Source organism: Anneissia japonica, unplaced genomic scaffold, assembly GCF_011630105.1.
Source record: "Anneissia japonica isolate Jap-2015-1 unplaced genomic scaffold, ASM1163010v1 scaffold352_len1594369_cov220, whole genome shotgun sequence".
NCBI classification, from domain to species: Eukaryota; Metazoa; Echinodermata; class Crinoidea; order Comatulida; family Comatulidae; genus Anneissia; species Anneissia japonica.
In genome coordinates, this window is record NW_022751928.1 from 1284252 (window position 1) to 1303208 (window position 18957).

At 35.6% G+C, this 18957-nt stretch overlaps 3 protein-coding genes across 3 annotated transcripts in view; 1 reads left to right on the forward strand and 2 right to left on the reverse strand.

Moving 5' to 3' along the window:
- LOC117121914 (notchless protein homolog 1-like) overlaps nucleotides 1–4787 on the reverse strand; it is a 7490-nt gene extending 2703 nt beyond the window's left edge. The window contains exons 1-7 of the mRNA XM_033267310.1: nucleotides 4667–4787; nucleotides 2905–3037; nucleotides 2017–2234; nucleotides 1823–1902; nucleotides 1180–1256; nucleotides 788–1078; nucleotides 127–262 (exon numbers count right to left, since the gene is read on the reverse strand). Coding sequence (XP_033123201.1) covers nucleotides 127–262; nucleotides 788–1078; nucleotides 1180–1256; nucleotides 1823–1902; nucleotides 2017–2234; nucleotides 2905–3037; nucleotides 4667–4671 — 940 coding nt within the window. The 5' untranslated portion in view covers nucleotides 4672–4787. The remainder of the gene's footprint in view (nucleotides 1–126; nucleotides 263–787; nucleotides 1079–1179; nucleotides 1257–1822; nucleotides 1903–2016; nucleotides 2235–2904; nucleotides 3038–4666) is intronic.
- A 1669-nt stretch (nucleotides 4788–6456) lies between these two features.
- On the reverse strand, nucleotides 6457–10005 carry LOC117121915 (structure-specific endonuclease subunit slx1-like). Its single transcript, XM_033267311.1, has 6 exons — nucleotides 9677–10005; nucleotides 8851–8902; nucleotides 8508–8753; nucleotides 8054–8194; nucleotides 7352–7549; nucleotides 6457–6932 (listed from the first exon to the last, which is right to left on the reverse strand). The coding sequence occupies exons 1-6, from the start codon at nucleotides 9847–9849 to the stop codon at nucleotides 6885–6887; spliced, it is 858 nt and encodes a 285-aa protein (XP_033123202.1). The 5' UTR covers nucleotides 9850–10005; the 3' UTR covers nucleotides 6457–6884.
- A 174-nt stretch (nucleotides 10006–10179) lies between these two features.
- Nucleotides 10180–18957, forward strand: part of LOC117121907 (2-methoxy-6-polyprenyl-1,4-benzoquinol methylase, mitochondrial-like) — an 11345-nt gene continuing 2567 nt past the window's right edge. The window contains exons 1-3 of the mRNA XM_033267303.1: nucleotides 10180–10390; nucleotides 16320–16469; nucleotides 18575–18828. Of these exons, the coding sequence (XP_033123194.1) occupies nucleotides 10204–10390; nucleotides 16320–16469; nucleotides 18575–18828 (591 nt within the window). The 5' untranslated portion in view covers nucleotides 10180–10203. The remainder of the gene's footprint in view (nucleotides 10391–16319; nucleotides 16470–18574; nucleotides 18829–18957) is intronic.

Consider the following 18957-nt stretch of genomic DNA (forward strand, 5'->3'; position numbering starts at 1 on the left):
ATATATATATATGTATGATTAATTAATTTATTATTTGATGGATGCATCATTGCAGAATTAAAACAACAAGTTCATAATACTAGTCAGTACAAATTTTCATACATATTCATGATCAAATTTGCCTACCTGTCTCAGTTATTGGTTGATGGACTACTGTAGCATCAGCAGGATTAAAAGCACCAGTCCTCATCACATAGTCTGTACTTAATGCCATAGTGTTAACCCAATGGCCATGTCCATTAAGTGTTCGACACATGACCCCCTAATAGATAAAAAAATATCAATATATATAACAATTAACTTATATATTTAAATGATAACCTACAAAAGACTTACTTCCAGTGGGGCCTTCTAGTGGTGATTTGGGCAAGAGACGATCTCAAAGAGCCGGGGTTTGGAATTCATCCTCAGGACTTTTTCACCTTGATCAAATCGGTTGTACTTTAAGGAGTCATACCATGGACAGAAGTCCACTTTTTCCTTTGGCTAAATCATGGTATTTAAATTTTCTTCTTGGTTACACCCCACTTTTTATGTTGGTATTAGTAGACTGCACAAAGTCGGCATGGAACTGATAAATTTGCTCTGTTTACGTAATTTGGTTTCATATCTGACAATCCACAACAATTATAAAGTGTTGTTATAAAACATGGAAAAATATATTCTAATTCTATCAATTAACTACTCCACTTCTCATACTAGTAAATAGTCTGAATAAAACATGGAATATTAAGGTGAGTGAAATCAGTGTAAATAGTATTTGCAATAAAAAGACGCAAATACTTACATCGGAAGCCCTCCATACTTTAATAGTCCGGTCCTGGGAAGCTGAATACAGAAGACCAGTTCCACCCCACTTCACACACGATACACACTGCACATGCCCAGATAAAACTTTAACAGTTTGACCAATCATAGTGTCCCATATTCGTATTGTGCCATCTTTAGATGAACTAGCAAGATATCTACAATTGGAATTGAGATGAAATGGTTCCCATGACAACCATGTTATCCACTGCTTATGACCAGTAAGTGGCTTGCCAAGTTGTTTTCCAGTTTTTGGATCCCAAATGAAAATCTGGAAAATAAGTACAGTAAGATCATGTGATGAACCACAGGTAACTATGGACAAGGTAATTTAAGCAAGTAGAGGATGTAAGATCATTGGATGTACGGTACCTGACTATTTTTGCAACCAGAGGCTAATTTGAAACCATCAGGAGACCATGATATGCACAATACCCAATGTTTATGACCTAAAATTGAAACAAGTGAAATTGAATCATTCAAAAAATAACAGCAATAACAATTTTTAAAGTGAAAAACAAACAATTATTATTAATAAATTTAAATTTATTGCAATACAAAAAGAAATGTAGACCGGATGTGGACGCAAATGTGTATAAAAACACAGATAAAAGACGAGATACAATTGACCTTTGAGGAGTGTCAACCAAACTTATCAACTGACTAGTCAGAAGAGAGGGCCAGGAATATGCCTGCTCTCAAAAGCACACACGTTGCTCCACAAATGCGTGTTTTTTTATGTTTTTACACTGTTGCTTTGTGGGATCTTAGCAACAATATCCAAGAGGCATGGCCTAATGGAAAGGTCCATCATCAGACAAAAACAGTATTAAAATAATTTGAGCATTTTTGTTATAAAATTTTGAGAAAACCAGCCATCTACAAATCGATGTGCATGTGAAATAGTTGTTCTAGTTGACATTTGTTTTAAGAAAATGAATTAACTTTATTTGGCAAACCTGAACTAAAATTTCTTAATGAATACAGGCATTCGTTTACCATTCTTGCGTCTTACCTTTGCAAGTGTGGTGCGGTGTTTCAGTGTTAACGTCCCAGAATCTGACTGTTGTATCACCAGACCCACTTGCAAGATACCTATCAAGATAACAAACATGTCATTATCATCACTCAATTTTCATATATATTGATCATGTACATTTTAAATACTGTAATATCAGTTTAACACCTAAAAATCAGTGATTATAATACCTTCCATCTGGACTAAATGCGACAGATATGACCGCCTCAGCATGGCCCTCTATTGAGCTAGTACATCGTGTCACAGGTCGTACCCTAAACACAGCCTGGGGTAGGTATACAATTTGTAGAACTTTCTCTGTCTCTTGTTTACTGCTGTCTACACTTTCTCTGATACTTCCTCTGATTTCAGTCTCATCCACAAAAAATGAGTAAGGAGTAGTTTCTTCCTGAAACACAAGTAGACAAAATTGATTTATATTTTAATGATATTGGGAACATTTCTTGGAAATTATTGATTTAGAAATTCTCAAAAATTATAATAATGTAAATAAAAACTAATGTAATAATACATAGGAAGGTATTTATCATTCAACATCAGTTTCAACATAATCTCAATTATGTTGAAACTGATGTTGAATGATAAATACCTTCCTATGTATCATTCAACATCAGTTTTAACATAATCTCAATTATTTTTAATTGAACAGAAGCATGCCACTTGTAGCTATCAATGAATAAATCAATTAGTTTACGTTATTTAATGTTTTTTTTTTCACAAAACTTAAAAGATAACTACACTGTTTAAGTACAGAATGTGTATTTAATTTTTGTCTAGAGAAATTCAAATAACTCTTTAAGCCTGTTTAGTCAAGAAAAATGTCCAAAAACTAATCTTTTCCAAATAAATCACAATAAGTTACCAATGATTGAAATTTAAGAGTAGAAATAAGGAAGAGAATAATTGGAAAATGATTTTCATTCTTTGTTTTTAAATAACTTACTGTACTATTAGTATTATTACATATTATAGCTTAGATCTTGTATTTCTCAGCAAATCGAACAATCCTCAAGATAAATATTCTAAAATAAATATGCATAGCACATCATATATCATACCTTCTGTAGTACTGCATTGCACACTAGTTGAAGTTTGTCAGCAGTTATATCAAGAGGCAGATCAAATGGTGCCCCGGCAGTCTCTCCATTCTCACTCACAAACTGAGCCAAGATACGCTCTCCTTCTTCCAGGCTTTTTTTTAAAGAAAATAATATTATTTTCAGGAATTTTATTTAGAAATTCAAGAAGTTTGCTTTGTAAAAGCTACGAAGCAAAAAATAGCAAAGCTTGAAAAAACAGTGGAAGAATTCTGTATTAATTTGATGGTAAATAACATAAGTATCTTCAGATTAAGAATGCAGACATACCAAGTCTTACGCATTCAGCACGAGTCTTGTGAACTCGGGGTCTATCTCGCACTCTCATGCTTAAGGGCCAAAATTTTGGCAAGCCGTACACACCATTGGCTACAGCAGCTCATACAAAAGAAGCCCATGGGCTTCTTTTCAAGATGGCCTTCTTCTCGAGGCTACTTTTGCAAACTAAAAAGAGAGGCTTCAATCCGAGATGGGCTTCATCTCCAGATTAAGCCCACTGGGGTTGAATTCAAGGTTTTACGGTATGCCTATGCGTAGGCCTTTGTTGCTGTGGTATTTATTAATTTTTAAAATCAAATATACTTTTATATCTGAATTTTTTGAAAATTATCAATGAAGTTGCTGTTATATACACCTACACCTTCACCTCATTTTATAGTTAGTACCTGTATATGTATTATTTTATAAATTATATTAATACTATGTTTTACTATAATTCCATCTACCATATTTGTGTATTTTATAAATAAGATCAGCAGATAGCAGATGATGCAAAGTTGATGGTGATATGTCAGTGAAATAGGTGAACACACGTGACATATTCACTGCCATCGCGCGCACGTGTTGCACCAGAAATTTGTATTTTTGAGCATCTGACCTACTTCTGTCTTTGCAGTAATTCGTCCACACTTCATTTTTTTACTTGAGAGTGCATGTTTCTGCCGTCCAAACCTATCCCTCTGGCAGTTTGTTATTTGATGACCCTATTGATGCAGCGAGTTTGATCTAATCTGGACGAAAACTAAGAAAAATTGACCTATCAAAAATGCATTTGGGTATGACTTCGGCAAAAGTCATGTGTACGAGTTCGCCAAATTGTGTATGATGAGTTGGCATGTGTACGAGTTAGCCGACACCCAACTTAAAGACTGAAAAACTTCGGAAAAACTCAATCAATTACAATTTTGAACAGCTCATTTCTAAGACCAGGCTGGGACCAGAATAAACTTACACATTCTTCTATAACTATAATATGTCTATTATGGCCCTAAACTAATTAGTAACTAACTGCAGTAAAGAAAGGTTGATGCAACATAGGCCTAGGGCCTATATCCATTTCGAAGTTTTGAATTTAAGTTATCCAACTTCAATCAAAACAGATTTGAATAAAAACCATTTTTGCAGACATTTTACTACAAAAAATTTGATTATAAAGATGATTTTAAATAATCGATCATCTACGGTAGGCCATAAGATTATGCGCGTCACCAAGCAACATTGCATTCACAACCCGCAGTAAAAGGGGTTTACCTACCATTGAATGACGTCATGTGTATGACATTGACACCCCGGAGGCCTAGGGCCTAGCCTAGGCCTAGCTAGCCTATCCTACTGAATGCCATGCTAATTCCTACCCTACGGTCAGTTTTTGTAGTATTTGAAAATAATAAAGTAAATTTGAAATATGATAAACCAGATGCTTCTTAAAAATCCAAATTCTCACCTCATATTTTGTCGCTAAAACAATAATAATAAAGTAACAACTGTGACTGAACGCACATGTTACGTGAACTTTGAACTATCATCTTTAAAATTTGCAGATTATTGTACATGCGCAGAAGAAGGCAAAGATTATAGAAATCAAAATGGCGTTCGTGAGTACGGTGTACAATGCCCTCTTACGTAAAAGTTCAACGTTTTTTCTTACTATTATTGTTGGAGCTGTAATATTTGAAAGAACATTTGATTCAGGAGTTGATTCTCTATACGATCATATCAATAAAGGGGTGAGTTTACTCGTAGAATGTGGTTTATTCTTGCCTAATATTTAATAAATGCCGGCCGGCCGGTATAAAATCATGAATTATAAAATGTGTTCCTCCACCATCGCGGCCAAAACGGTCCCACACCAGTGTGACCACCCGTGTTCTGCCTAAGCTAGGCCTAGCTTAGCTAGACTCCTTGATATGGCTTGGGCCTATCATATTTCTCCTACCTAGCTAAGGCCCTGCCTACTACTAGTATGCTAGGCCTATGCCTACTCACTCGGGTAGGCTAGGTCGGGTCAGAGCTGAGGCTCAGTTATGTAATAATATATACTTAAACTGTAAACCAATTCAAGTCGCAATTCAAAAAGTACTGGTCTGACCATCCATTGAGGTACAGTACAGCCCATACGTACCCAAGCAGATGTTTAACAAGTCAAGAGGGGCACAAAAGCTCTAAGCTTAAAGTCTCGAAATCCAGGTAGATCCAGGTAGGTCTTATTGGTAACTCCGACTAGTCCCTCCTCCGTCACCACTATTCAAACATTGAGTGATACTCCAGCCTTAGTTTTTCAATTACCCTATCAAGATCAAGATCAAGGTAGGTAGAACATGGAGGAAATATATTATTACTGTAATGTGAAGCCATCATCGTCATTATTCACCTTGTTGAGCTAACTAATTACGGCTGGCAGTGGCGGCGCTATCGGTCGGGGCAGGGGATTAAGCGTCTGTCAAGACTGGATAAAATATTGTAAAAAAGAGGATTGTTTTTTCAGATTCATTTTAAAATATTCAATGCAATACAGTACTGTAGGCTACATTTGCCTTCCTCGGTACAAACAGGACAGGAGGAGGATGTTCCACTGGCTGGATAATAGTTTAGCAGAGCCAAACTTGAATAATGTTTTATTTAAAGTTTCCTTTTTTTCCCCAGAAATTATGGAAACATATAAAACCGGATGTAGAAAAGAGAGCTGCAGAAAGAGATGATGATGATGAATAAACAGCTATATAGAGCCTTTATTGTTGTATCAAGATTTTCAGGACTTTCTTTTGGCATGCTGTAGCTGGATTTAGTTTTATCAATGAAGACACCAGACTTGCAATAACTGAACAAACTGTAAACCAATCTGTGGAACTGCAAATACTAAGAAGATAAAGATGCATCATTATCATCATCTAATGAAAGAACATTTAAAGAATCTGCTGAGTTAACTTGGATGTTGTGTTCCTTGCGGTTTTTAGATTCTGGAATTTAAACTTTTACCGTCATTCACATTCAAATTCTCATGTTGATTATATAGTGTAAAAAATAAAATCATAAATTTGATTGGATATTTAATATTAGGTGCTGTGTGTCTTTCTGTAATGTCTGCTTTATCATTTAATGAATGATAATTGGTAGATAAATTTGTAAACAAAGTACTGTACCTACTGTATGCACTTGACAGATGGACTAATGGGTTTCATTGTGTATTATGAAGAACAGACAAGTTGTATATAAAAACTACACCTCACTACACAATAAATATGTCTGATTTAATTTATTTCTTTATTGTATTTACTGTACATCCATTAATTCTTATTGTAGGCACATGGGCCAATAATTTTTTTTTTTTTAATTTATTTCAGTATACTGTACAACAAATACAAAACAGCAGCCAATTGCTGAAAATGTTTTACAATAAAATCCGAAATATAAATAATTACCAATAGCAAGCTTAATTGCTGCCCTATTTATTACAGTAGGTAGCACTCCCTTCCTCAAGACTAAAGTCGGATTATTAAGCTTTAGGATTTGGAGTTATAAAATATCCTTCAACACTGACAGGAATGAAACCCAGGACCATGGGATTAGAAGGCAATCATCTTCAATCGGCAAATTGCAACACCACTTAATTTACATTATCAGCAGTTGTAAACATTTAAATTTAATGCGAAAGCTGAATACTGTTATGTTTGAAGAGCTTGAGACCAGTGGCCATCCCATACATCCTCTGTCTGAAATATATAAAAAAAAACATCACTTCGTTTAGTAGAAAGAACATAATTTAATTTTTATTTTTTTTTGTTCTGACGATTTAAATAAAAAAGTGTTACCTTATGGAGAGTAAATTAAAAGTTGCAAATAATATTTAATATTTTTTTAGTAGATTGTACAATTAAAGAAGGTCTCAAAGCATTTGCAATGGCGGATTCAAACGGGGAAGGGGGTTCTAGGGGGACCCCCCCCCAAAAAAAATGGACCCACCCCAGTACCTCACAACATGCAGCCTTTTTGCAAGGACTGTATAATATATCTTTCTTGAAAATCATCAAAAATAATAATTAGATCATACAACCATTGTTGTTGTTATTAGTAATATAAAATTATTCCTGATTCCAATTATTTCATTTATTATCTATTGAAACATAATTACCATGTTTTCCATTTCTTCATAGCATCCATTCTTTTTTCTCACCAAATCTCCCCAAAGAAGCTGCTGCCTGCACAAAGGACAGGTACCCTGTACAGGTAACAGCTCATCTGTATTGCGGAGAAATACATTTGCAATGCAAATCACATGTGCTACCATTGAGCATCTGGGGTATAGGCACGACATTACATTATCTGTAGGCTTAAATTGACAAAATTATTTTTGTTAATTAGTAATTAATTAATATGCTGGAAATGCAATACACTTATAACAAAACTGTACGACTAATACGGCCAACTCGGCATCATACGAGGCAGCCTGACATGATTTATCATCAGGGACAGTCTATAGCTCGTTGTGACAATATTAAACATGTTTTTTCTCTCACCCGACTCCCCAATGTATAGACCTATCTCCTCTGCATTTGCAGATCTATCGTATCTGCATTTAACTCGCACAGACACGAAAGCAAACCGCATTCATACAACAACACATATACTTAACTTATATAGGAATACACATACAAACATATTAAGAATAAGTGTATTATCTTCTGGAGAACTATAGCAATCTATTCCACTTGTCCCAAGCAACTAAGCTGTTAATATTTATCTTATGATGGTGTACATTTATTTATTGTTATACTGTTCAGGTTTTTAAAAAGAAACAAATGTTGCAAATTATAAATTAAGTGTAAAATATTACCTGAATTCGTTTGACACACACTTGACATCTGCACTTATTGATTGATTGACTGGACTGAGATAATGTATCTACTTCTTCATGTTTGTCTCCCTTTGCTGCATCTGAGTCACCTTTGCCTTTTTTCTTTGGACTCTTAGCTACCTAAATTGGTACAGTACATTCGTAAATATTATGATAAAGTACAGTATCACAAACCATACGAACTGAAATATCTTATAGGCAGAGAAAAAAAGGTGGTTACGCCCCTTTTTAAATATTCAAAAATCTGCATCTCATTATTACCGTTCCTGAGTTTTTTGTCAAACACCCTTTATTGTCTAATAAAAATCAGTTGTACAAAAAAAAAAAATGCTCTTCACTAACCCATGCCATTGGCATAAGTGCAGGAGGTGTTTCTTACTGATATTCTTGCCTAAGACATGTCCCATTGTCATGTTCGGAAGGTGTTTCTTACTTTGATACTCTTGACTAAGCCATATGCCATTGGCATATGTGCAGGAGGCTGCAAATTATCTGCAAAGTCTACTTGATATTCTTGTTTTAGCCAACGAACTGTCAACGGTAGACGAGACCATGGCGCTGTTCTAAGCATATTACTCAATATGCGAAATCGATAATTAAATTGGCTCTCTTTGGACGATTTTCCACTAAGTGTTTTCAATCGGCGTGAAGATTTTGGGTGCTGCCAGGACCACTCAAACTACAATTGAATGGAGATAACTGAATTATGAAATCATATATTTTACTTTTGAATTCAATGTGTAAAACACAAAAAGTACAAAGGCATTTAGACTTACTCTCAATGCTGAAACGTCATTTGGAAACCCATGGATTATTAAAACCATTTGCCTGAAAAAAAAGTGTATACACAATTGTATAACCTGATGTGAAGCAATTCTGAAATCAGCAAAGTAAATCCAATCTGCTATTAAATATTCCATCTAAAAACATATTTTTACAAAAATCACTACTCTAGTATACTAATACTACAGTTATTTTTATATCATTATTTAGGCAGAATCTCAGTGGTAATTGGGCATCACTGGTAAATTCAGCACTTTCACCCAATGTGTTTTGCAGATTTATTTGAAGTTTATTCATTCTAAAAAGTTCAGATTAATTTCATTTTTTAAGGAACCTGCCAAAGAGCTGGTTTAAAAGTTAATGTCTTAGACTGGACAACCTCATATGGAAGGTTATTCCAATCACCTATTTTTTTAGGCAAGAAGGTGTGTTTTATTAATATTATAATTTTCTGTGCAACATTGAATTGTAGCATATTTATGTGAATTTACATTTCTTTGTTTTCTGGATGGTTTAGAATATTTATGGCAATATCATTATTGATAGCATGTCGAAATAACAGTAAACTGTTCTTTAATTCCTGTGACTATAGTATTGTTACACTAGTTTTTTAAACCAATTCTCAATTCCTATTGGCTGTTGTCCATTCCAATGATGATACAGAACATCAAATCAGAATTATCAATGGACATGATGACTGGTGTAACAATATCCACTACAAACAAATACTATCTCAGTATTTAGAATAGACTAAGTTAGTTGTAATAGTAGTAGTGCTACAGTATAAGTATATACTGTATAGGGATTGTGTTCACCAACCATGGTCCTTTACCACTTGTCCTTCTTGCTCCTCCAAATTTTGACCCTTTGTTGTGTTGTTGAATTCTTCTACTTGGATTAACTGTATACCCGATGTATGTGCGCCCCTTGTACTTTGGGTTCTCATTTTTTAAAAGATAGACACCAAAAAAGCATTCTACTTCCTGCACCATCTTATTCTTAGCAAAAACCTTTTCTTCTAATGTTTACATTTTTGATTGGAAGAGACTATTCGCACGTTCATCTATGCGTGAACTTCTCACTGCGCCTGTGCGCTGTCACTGCGAACCTCTAGCTACTATGCTGCGAACTCAACACCGCCATCTATCGGGAATTACGACTAACTTTAAGAAATGTATTATTTACCGCACATTTAACATACAAATATTGCATTTATAACTATACACTCTTTATATTTTATTACAATATATTTAAGACACATAATATTATATTTTTCTATATCTAAAATTTTAAATTTAATTTTAATTAACTGTATTTTGCTAAAACAATTATGCATTAGCCTAACAATGGCTGCGCCCATTGGAATTAGATTTGCTAGGCTTCTTAACAATTTATATTTTAAAAATCGCTGCAAGCCTTTAAATTATTGTACTACAACTTCAACAGAGACGAAGGGAGATGAAAACCGATCAATTGAGACCGACACACATTTTGGATTTCAACGCATGTCTAAAAAGAAGAAAGAAGAGAAAGGTTGGTTTATAATATGTAGGCCCACTTTTTAGAGCTATGCCTAGTGTAGCCTAGTAGAGAGAGTAGTAGTAGTAGTAGTGCTAGCCTCTAGACCTAGGGAATTCGATCTAACTCGGCCACAAGTCAACTCGGCCACAAGTCAACTCGGCCACAAGTTAAATCGGCCACAAGTTAAATCGGCCACAAGTCAACTCGGCCACAAAAAGTTTGGCTACAGTGAACTTGGCCACAAGTCAACTCGGCCACAAGTCATCTCGGCCACAGCTCAACTCGGCCACAACTCAACTCGGCCACAAGTTATTTACTGGTACTACATTGTACTAATTGTTATTATTATTGCTGTTATTATTGTTGTCATTGTTATTATTATTGTTTTTATTACCGTTAGTTTTAATATTAATTATTAGTCTTAGCATTAACATTATATATTGTTCAAATTTTTGCTGATATTATTATTACAGTACCATATAAATAATAATAATAATACATTTTCGATTTTTTATTATTATTATTATTGTTTATTAGTCTTAGTATTATAATTTTAATAATAGTAATTTAAAAAGTTGTTGTTATTGGTGTTTTATTAGTATTTTTCTCATATTATTATTATTATTAATAATTATCACTAATTATCACTGTTATTAAAATTGATATTTATATATCGTTATTATTACCATACTAGTATTATTACTATTTATTAAAATAAATATTAATATTAATGTTGTTGTTATTATCACCACCTTTATTATCGTCATAATGACTAATTAGTATTATTAATGTAAATATTACTAATTTATTGTCGTTATTGTTGTTTAATATTTGTTGAAGTAGAATGTTGTGAGTAAACAGAAGACGAACACATTAATAAATAACTCTTTTTAATTCATAGGCAATAGCATTCAAATCTCTTTTGGTAGTGTGGTGGTCCTGTTTTACTAAAACATACTGTGTACTTTATTTCAATCATATATTGAAGAAAAAGGATGCAAAAAAAACATAGATTTACATTAAATAACTTGTGGCCGAATTGACTTGTGGCCGAGTTGGCTTGTGGCCGAGTTGACTTGTGGCCGAGATGACTTGTGGCCGAGTTGGCTGTAGCCGAACTTTTTGTGGCCGAGTTGATTTGTGGCCGAGTTGACTTGTGGCCGAGTTGACCTGCACCCGACCTAGGCCCTAGGCCTCTCTGATGCCAAGCCAACACATGTCTGTCACAATCAGAGAGTATCATTTCATTTCGTAATTCGTGGTAGAGATTATTGTGAGATTCGAGCCTAGCGCATGCGCAGATCAGTGAGCAGAAGCGTGCGCGTCAGTCGATAAGGTTTTTTCTGCTGCAGCTAAAATTCCATTTGAATATGTTGTTTCTTTGCGGGAAGGAGTGAAAAATCAACAAATGTTATATAGGACATATAGATGACCTACGTGTGAGTATACTAGTGTTTCTCACCTTTAGGCTAGTTAGAATGGAACGTGTACAACCTCATCAAGTTCACGCGGAGGAGGCAGGCGGCGTCGACCACGACGAAATTGACCTTGGTCTTGACCTCGGTGAGATAACCGATTTCATTCGGCCTGCTGAAGGGGCGAAGATGTGGCAAAAGCGTCCTATGCCTAGTACTATTAAGGTGATGAAGGGAGACACTCTTAGTCACAATAATAAGGCGAATGATGATGATGGGGACACCCCAAAATCAAAAAAGAAGAGACACTCTTCAAAAAGTGGGCAGGAAGAATGACTGAGTTCAATAGAGACCCAGTTAAAATTGCTGACACAGCAATTGATTTTTAATAATAACAACAATGACGAGGATGACAACTGTAGTATCCTTAACCTTGGTGAGGATAATAAAGAGGACTCGTTAGTCAATGGTGATGACAACCTGTTTAAGGATGATGATGACATCATGACTGTTAGCGATGCGGAAGGGGAAAACCTTCCTAGGCCCACTAACAAACCAAGAGTAATGAACCGTTTCATGTGTGATGGGCCTTCCTCCCTGAATGTCCCAACAACAGTAGCTGAAACAGTGACAGTGGTTATTTCTGGAAAACTAAATGAAAAAATCATTGAGGAAACTGTGGTTATTTCTGGAAAACTAAATGAAAAAATCATTGAGGAAACTCAAGCGAAATATTCAGCCCCGGCGAACACACCAGAATTGGTTGTTCCCCAGGTGAACCAATCCATATGGGATGGGATACTGCATTCGTCAAGGTCTACGGATTTGAAATTCCAACGAATCCAGAAAAGCCTTATCGCAGGCATAACTGCAATTGTAACAAGGCTGGGTGAAACGCCAAGTGACGCTCAGGAAGATCATTCGCCAATAATAACAATAAGTTCAAATCTTTCCAGGGGAAGTCTTTTTTAGGGAGACGCCAGAGCCAGATCAACCTTTACTCTCACAGGAAGGAGAAGCTGGAGATATCGGGGAAAAAAGCATAAACCTGGAACAGGTAAGCTTTATGTCAACACCGATACAAATTGTTTGACGCATAAAGGGTCATATAGCTGAATGGGGAAAAATGACTTCTGACCCTGGTATATTGCAGATTGTCAAGGGGTGCAAGTTAGAATTTGTTAAAGGCATACCACCTATACAAGCCAGAATTCCACACCCTTACAAATTATCAAAACATGAAAAGGTTGTTGTAAATGCGACAATTGAAAAGTTAAAAAATATAGGGGTCATACAGTTGACCTTTCATGAGGATGGAGAGTTCATTTCTAATATATTTACCAGGTTTAAAAAAGACAAAAGCCTGAGCATGATTCTTAACTTATCAGAGCTAAAAGACAATATACAATACCATCATTTTAAAATGGATTCCATTGAAAGGCAGTGGTCACAAAAAATTGCTACTTTACGTCCATCGACTTAAAAGACGCATATTTATTCTGTGCCGATCCATGAACAACACCGTAGATATTATAAATTCTTTTGGAATAATAAGCTTTGACAGTTCACAAGTCTGCCAGATGGTTTGGCTTCAGGTCCACGAATATTCACTAAAATACTAAGAGAATACGGTTTTGGTTATTATTGCATATATTGATGATAACCTACTAATTTCTAGTGCTCATAGCACAGCCTTAGGGGATATTGAGAAAGCCATAAAATTGTTTAGTAAATTGGGGCTTATTATTAATTCAGAAAAATCAGTGTTAACTCCTGTTCAAGAAATACAATTCTTAGGTTGCATTATTAATTCCATCAACATGACAGTGTGGTTGAATAATATAAGAATACAAGAAATTATCTCGTTCTCACAAGACCTAAGGAAAACTAAATCACTGTCTATTCGGAAGCTGGCTTGCTATATTGTCTAGATGTGTATAAGAGACAGCAAGTTAACTCGGCCACAAAAAGTTTGGCTACAGGATGAAGTTAATTGGTGGGAACAAAACTGTTCGACTATGACTAGGGCTATCCAAAAACCCAACCCGGCTCTGACCATTGAGTCTGATGCTAGCGGCGATGGATGGGGTGGTTTTAATGGGACAACCGCCATAGGTGGTCGATGGTCGGAGGAAGATCACAACTCCATTGACATTAACATAAATTACTTAGAGCTTTTGGCTGCTTTCCTAAATGTAAAAGCCTTCTGTAAAAACATGACGGACTCGCATATAAGACTGAAACTTGATAATGTTACAGCAATTACCTATATTAATAATATAATATGGGGGGGCACTGGTTCAGATATGTGTAATCGACTTGCCAAGACTCTATGGGACTGGGCTATAGAGAGAAGACTATGGCTCTCGGCAGTTCATTTACCTGGGAAAAATAATGTAACTGCAGACGTCAAATCTAGAAAATTTGAGGAGGAGCTTGAATGGAAACTCAATCCCAAACATATAAAATCTAATTTTGAGCATTTTGGGAGACCAGAGGTAGATTTATTCGCATCAAGATTGAATGCACAAGTACTGTAGAGAAATTTGTTGCATGGCACCCAGACCCAGGGGCATTTGAATCTGATGCATTTTCGTTGAATTGGGCGCAATATTATTTTTATGCATTCTCCCCTTTCTGCTTAATCGATCGATGTCTAAAAAAGGTGTACGAAGATGAAGCAGAGGGAATTATAATCGTCCCAAAATTGCCAACCCAAGCTTGGTTTGCCAGATTGTTACAACTTCTGGTTGACAAGCCCATCAAACTTCCAAACTCAACGGAAACGTTGATACTCCCAATGACAATGAAAATACACCCTATTTACAACAAATTAAATTTAATTGCTTGCAGGATATCAGGAAAGCACTTGTAGAAGCAGGTATCCGGCGGGACACAATCGACATAATTATATCATCATGGAGACCTCGTACTAGGAAGCAATACAACGGTTATTTCAGCCAATGGGTAAAATTTTGCAGGAAGATAGGCATTAACCCAGTTCTGGCAGAGGAGAGATATATTTTGAATTTTCTTACCGACATGTTTCAAAGAGGGCTAAGTTATAGTGCGATAGGTACAGCAAGGAGCGCGATATCTGCATACCTAGAAATGACAGGGCGGTCATTGGATTCTAACATCATCAAGCGACTCATGAAGGGAATCTTTAACCTGAGACCTCCCAAACCTAGGTATACTCATACTTGGGATATCAACATTTTATTGAATTATTTAAGGGGTTTGAATAATGATGATATCGTGTTAAAAGAACTCACCATGAAAACAGTCACCCTAATTACATTACTGTCCACAAGTAGGTTACAGACTATTCACAAGCTGACCCTCCAGAACATGTCGATATCTGATGATAAGGTTGTATTTGTTATAGATGACTTATTAAAGCACTCAAAACCAGGCAACTGTGGTCATGTCATAGAATTAAAGGCTGTTAATGAAGAACCAGCTATTTGTCCGGTGACTACTCTCAGGGCTTACTTAAGTAGAACAGAAACGTTAAGGTTACCAGGACAAGCATAATTATTCATATGTTGGAAAAAACCTCACAGTGAGGCGGCCAAGGATACACTAGCTCACTGGCTAAAGCAAGCATTAGAGGCGGTTGGTATAGATATCAGTTTCAAACCTCACTCAGTTCGATCGGCTGCTGCGTCGGCAGCGGTAAGGGATAAGGTGCCTATCCCAGAGATAATGAAACGAGCCGGTTGGTCGAGTGAGAAAACTCTACAGGGGTTTTACAATAAACCATTGGTTAATGATGTTTAGGTGTAACTGGTTTGACGATATTTTTTTGATATTAAACGCTTACGTTGAGATGAACTCAGAACTCCAGTGTGTGGTCGGGTTCTTTGTTTTGTGTTTTTTAGTGGAATGACCTCACATGCTTTTAACATCTCACAATAATCTCTACCACTAATTACGAAATGAAATGTGTAGATTAAACGAGAACTTACCTGTTCGAAGTTTGATCAATATTTCATGAAGTAATTTTAGTGGTAGAGATTATGTGCCTCCTCTCCCACCCTCGGGATGTAGTACTTTTTGGGATCTCTAAGCTCATTCCACTGTGTTCAATGCTGATCTGCGCATGCGCTAGGCTCGAATCTCACATAATCTCTACCACTAAAATTACTTCATGAAATATCGATGAAACTTCGAACAGGTAAGTTCTCGTTTAATCTACACATTTCTGACCATCTAGAGCCTATTCTTAAAAAAATCTCATTTGGGAGGGGAACACCCTCTCAAACCCTTACACCAGCTCGGACCTATGAGCCCAAGTAAAGTCCCCCTGTTGGACAGCTCAGCCCCCTGTCCTCCCCCTCCCCAGAAAATATATCCTAAAGCTGCTACTGGTGAGGGCACACACCAACTAAAACAATACTCTGGTAATAATTAACACGTACATAGGGCTATAAACATATTGTAAGAAGGCTCAGTCTGATATTGATAACTTGTGCGTAATAATGCGTAATCTAAAAAAAATGTGTGTTTTTTTTTATCCACAGTGTTTGAAGTTTTCAAAAATGTTGCGGAGACCTATGACACTATGAATGATATAATGAGTGGTGGAATACACAGATTATGGAAAGATCGTTTTATGAGTGTTTTACATCCAACACCTGGAACAAAACTTCTAGATGTAGCCGGTGGCACAGGTTATAAGTTTCTAGTTCCCACTTTTATCTGTCTCTATATTTAAAATATTTTTTTTATCTTTTACATCATTGTACAATCCTCTTTACATGTATAGTGTGTTTTCCAACAGTTCGGCAGTTGTAATTACCATGTTTTTCTACTTTGCCATGTGTATTTTAAATTCATTAAAGTATTACAATACCAGCATAATGATAGATGAGAACCAAATTAGGACCTCATTCTTCTTCTTTTCTTACTGGCTTTACTAATTCTCTGCTTTTTCTCATATACTGTACTGTTTTAAGCAATTAGTAGAGCTCCGCATAGTACACTATAGGAAAATTATTATACGAAGGTTAGATTTAATGCTTGGAAAAATTTTTGAATGCATTAAATCTAAACTAAGTATAATAATTTTCCATTTAGTGTATGATGCATGCTCTACTAATTGCTTTATAAGTCAATCGCCGTCTTTTAATTTTAGTTTTTTATAACCAACTGTTGAAGCAGTCATCGGTTGCTATAGTGATATGATCAGTATACGTGTGTGTATTTACATTTAGCTGTGCGTATGCTGATTTTTGCTCCTGCAGTACGCGTTTAATTAACTACACATCAGCAGTACAGATACGATGAATAACTATTGTGTTAGAAAGAACTTGTTTGTAATGCTATTTTGATAGACTTTTGTCAAAGAAATGAACATTTCAGCATTTTAGAGAGAATACAGTCACTGACGTCCTTTTTGGTCAGTGCATGCAGACAAGTAAAAATTTCATAACTAGGCTAGGCTACGGCCTAGTAGTAGTAGGAGGAGGCTCGGGCGGCCTCCTGCCTGGCCGTAGGCCTACATCTAAATTTGTCTCTTGAGTCTTTATAATAGGTCTAGAATATTCCTATTAAATGTTCAGTTTGTTGTGTTTATGAGGGTCCATTGATTCAATGAATTCCTTAATTGTTCATCTTAATATTGAATTTGAAGTAACTTTCTTCGGGTTCTAAATATGTATTATAAGTCAATCGTAACTTCATCACTGTAACTCCCAATGTTACTGGCCTATTCCCCACTAATGTCCACTAATTTTTCTATTAGTGGACGCTTGGCTTGATTTTTTTTAGGTTAGTGTGCAAAAAAATTTCCTATTTTTTTGTCATCGCAAATACATCGCGCACTGTGGAAAAAAATTGAATTGCAATTGAAAATTACTTTCGTAAAACAAGCTTAATTAGAACCCAAAGAAAATTACTTCAAATTCAATATTAAGTTTGAACAAATAAGGAATTCATTGAATCAATTGACCCTCAGAAACACAACAAACTGAACGTTTAATAGGAATATTTTAGACCTATTTTAAAGACTCAAGGAACAAATTTAGATGTAGGCCTATGGCCAGGCAGGAGGGCGCCCGGGCCTCAATCCTACTACTACTAGGGCCTAGGCCGTAGCCTAGTCTAGTTATGAAATCATCGCACGATTTTACCTGTCTGCATGCACTGACCAAAAAGGACGTTAGTGACTTTATTCTCTCTCGAATGCTGAAAGACGAATGACGAAAGTCTATTAAAACAGCATTACAAACAAGTTCTTTCTAACACAATAGTTATTCATCGTATCCATTCTGTACTGCTGATGTGCAGTTAATTAAACGCGTACTGCAGGAGCAAAAATCAGCATACGCACAGCTAAATGTAAATACGCACACGTATACTGATCATATCACTATAGCAACAGATGACTGCTACAACAGTTGGTTATTGATTGACTTATAAAGCAATTAGTAGAGCATGTATCGTATACTCAATGGAAAATTATTGTACTTAGGTTAGATTTAATGCATTCAATTGATAGCTGTACCTTGGTGGGTAAATTCCCTGTAATTTAATCACAAGTCTACTGATTTTAAATTTTATGTCTTATGACTAAAACAAAGTTCACTTTCAAATGCGTATAATTAGTTTGTTTTAGTAAGTAAACTTATATATTTGATGTGGAAGAAATAAAAAGAATTAAAAAAAAATGTGAAAGCCTCTTCAAATTTGCAGCTTTGAGCAGACTAAACAGAAAATAATCTATACTAAAACAGCAACTCAAATTGAATAAATCAAATTCTGCATTGCATTTCAGGTGATATTGCATTCAGATTTTTAGACTTTGCAAAATATCAAAGTGCTGATGATTCATTGAGTGAAATAGACCAGCAGGGGGAAGGGAAACAGAGGATGGAAGTCCCAACATCAGTATTTCCATCTGATAATTCATCCCATGTTGTTGTTTGTGATATTAATCAAAACATGTTGAAAGTTGGACAAACAAGAGCTCAAGAAAATAATTATGTTCAAGGTATGAACTACCATAGATGTGATTACATTATTATACAAGTAAAGTTTATTTTATTTATGAGCTGTGCTTTTATTGTGAAATAATTAATGTTATGTAATTGGTTGCAAATACAAGTTTTGTATTGTATCTAGGTCACTAGATTGGGTGCCTGACTTCAATTTCCCAGG

What these genes read in the sequence shown, in the direction of transcription:
- LOC117121915 (XM_033267311.1), bottom strand. Translation starts at nt 9,849, where the DNA reads ATGGTGCAGGAAGTAGAATGCTTTTTTGGTGTCTATCTTTTAAAAAAT. An exon ending in ACAAGTGGTAAAGGACCATG is followed by an intron (nt 8,903 to 9,676) that starts GTTGGTGAACAC and finishes CTTTTTTTTCAG; the next exon opens with GCAAATGGTTTTAATAATCC. An exon ending in ATGACGTTTCAGCATTGAGA is followed by an intron (nt 8,754 to 8,850) that starts GTAAGTCTAAAT and finishes ATTCAATTGTAG; the next exon opens with TTTGAGTGGTCCTGGCAGCA.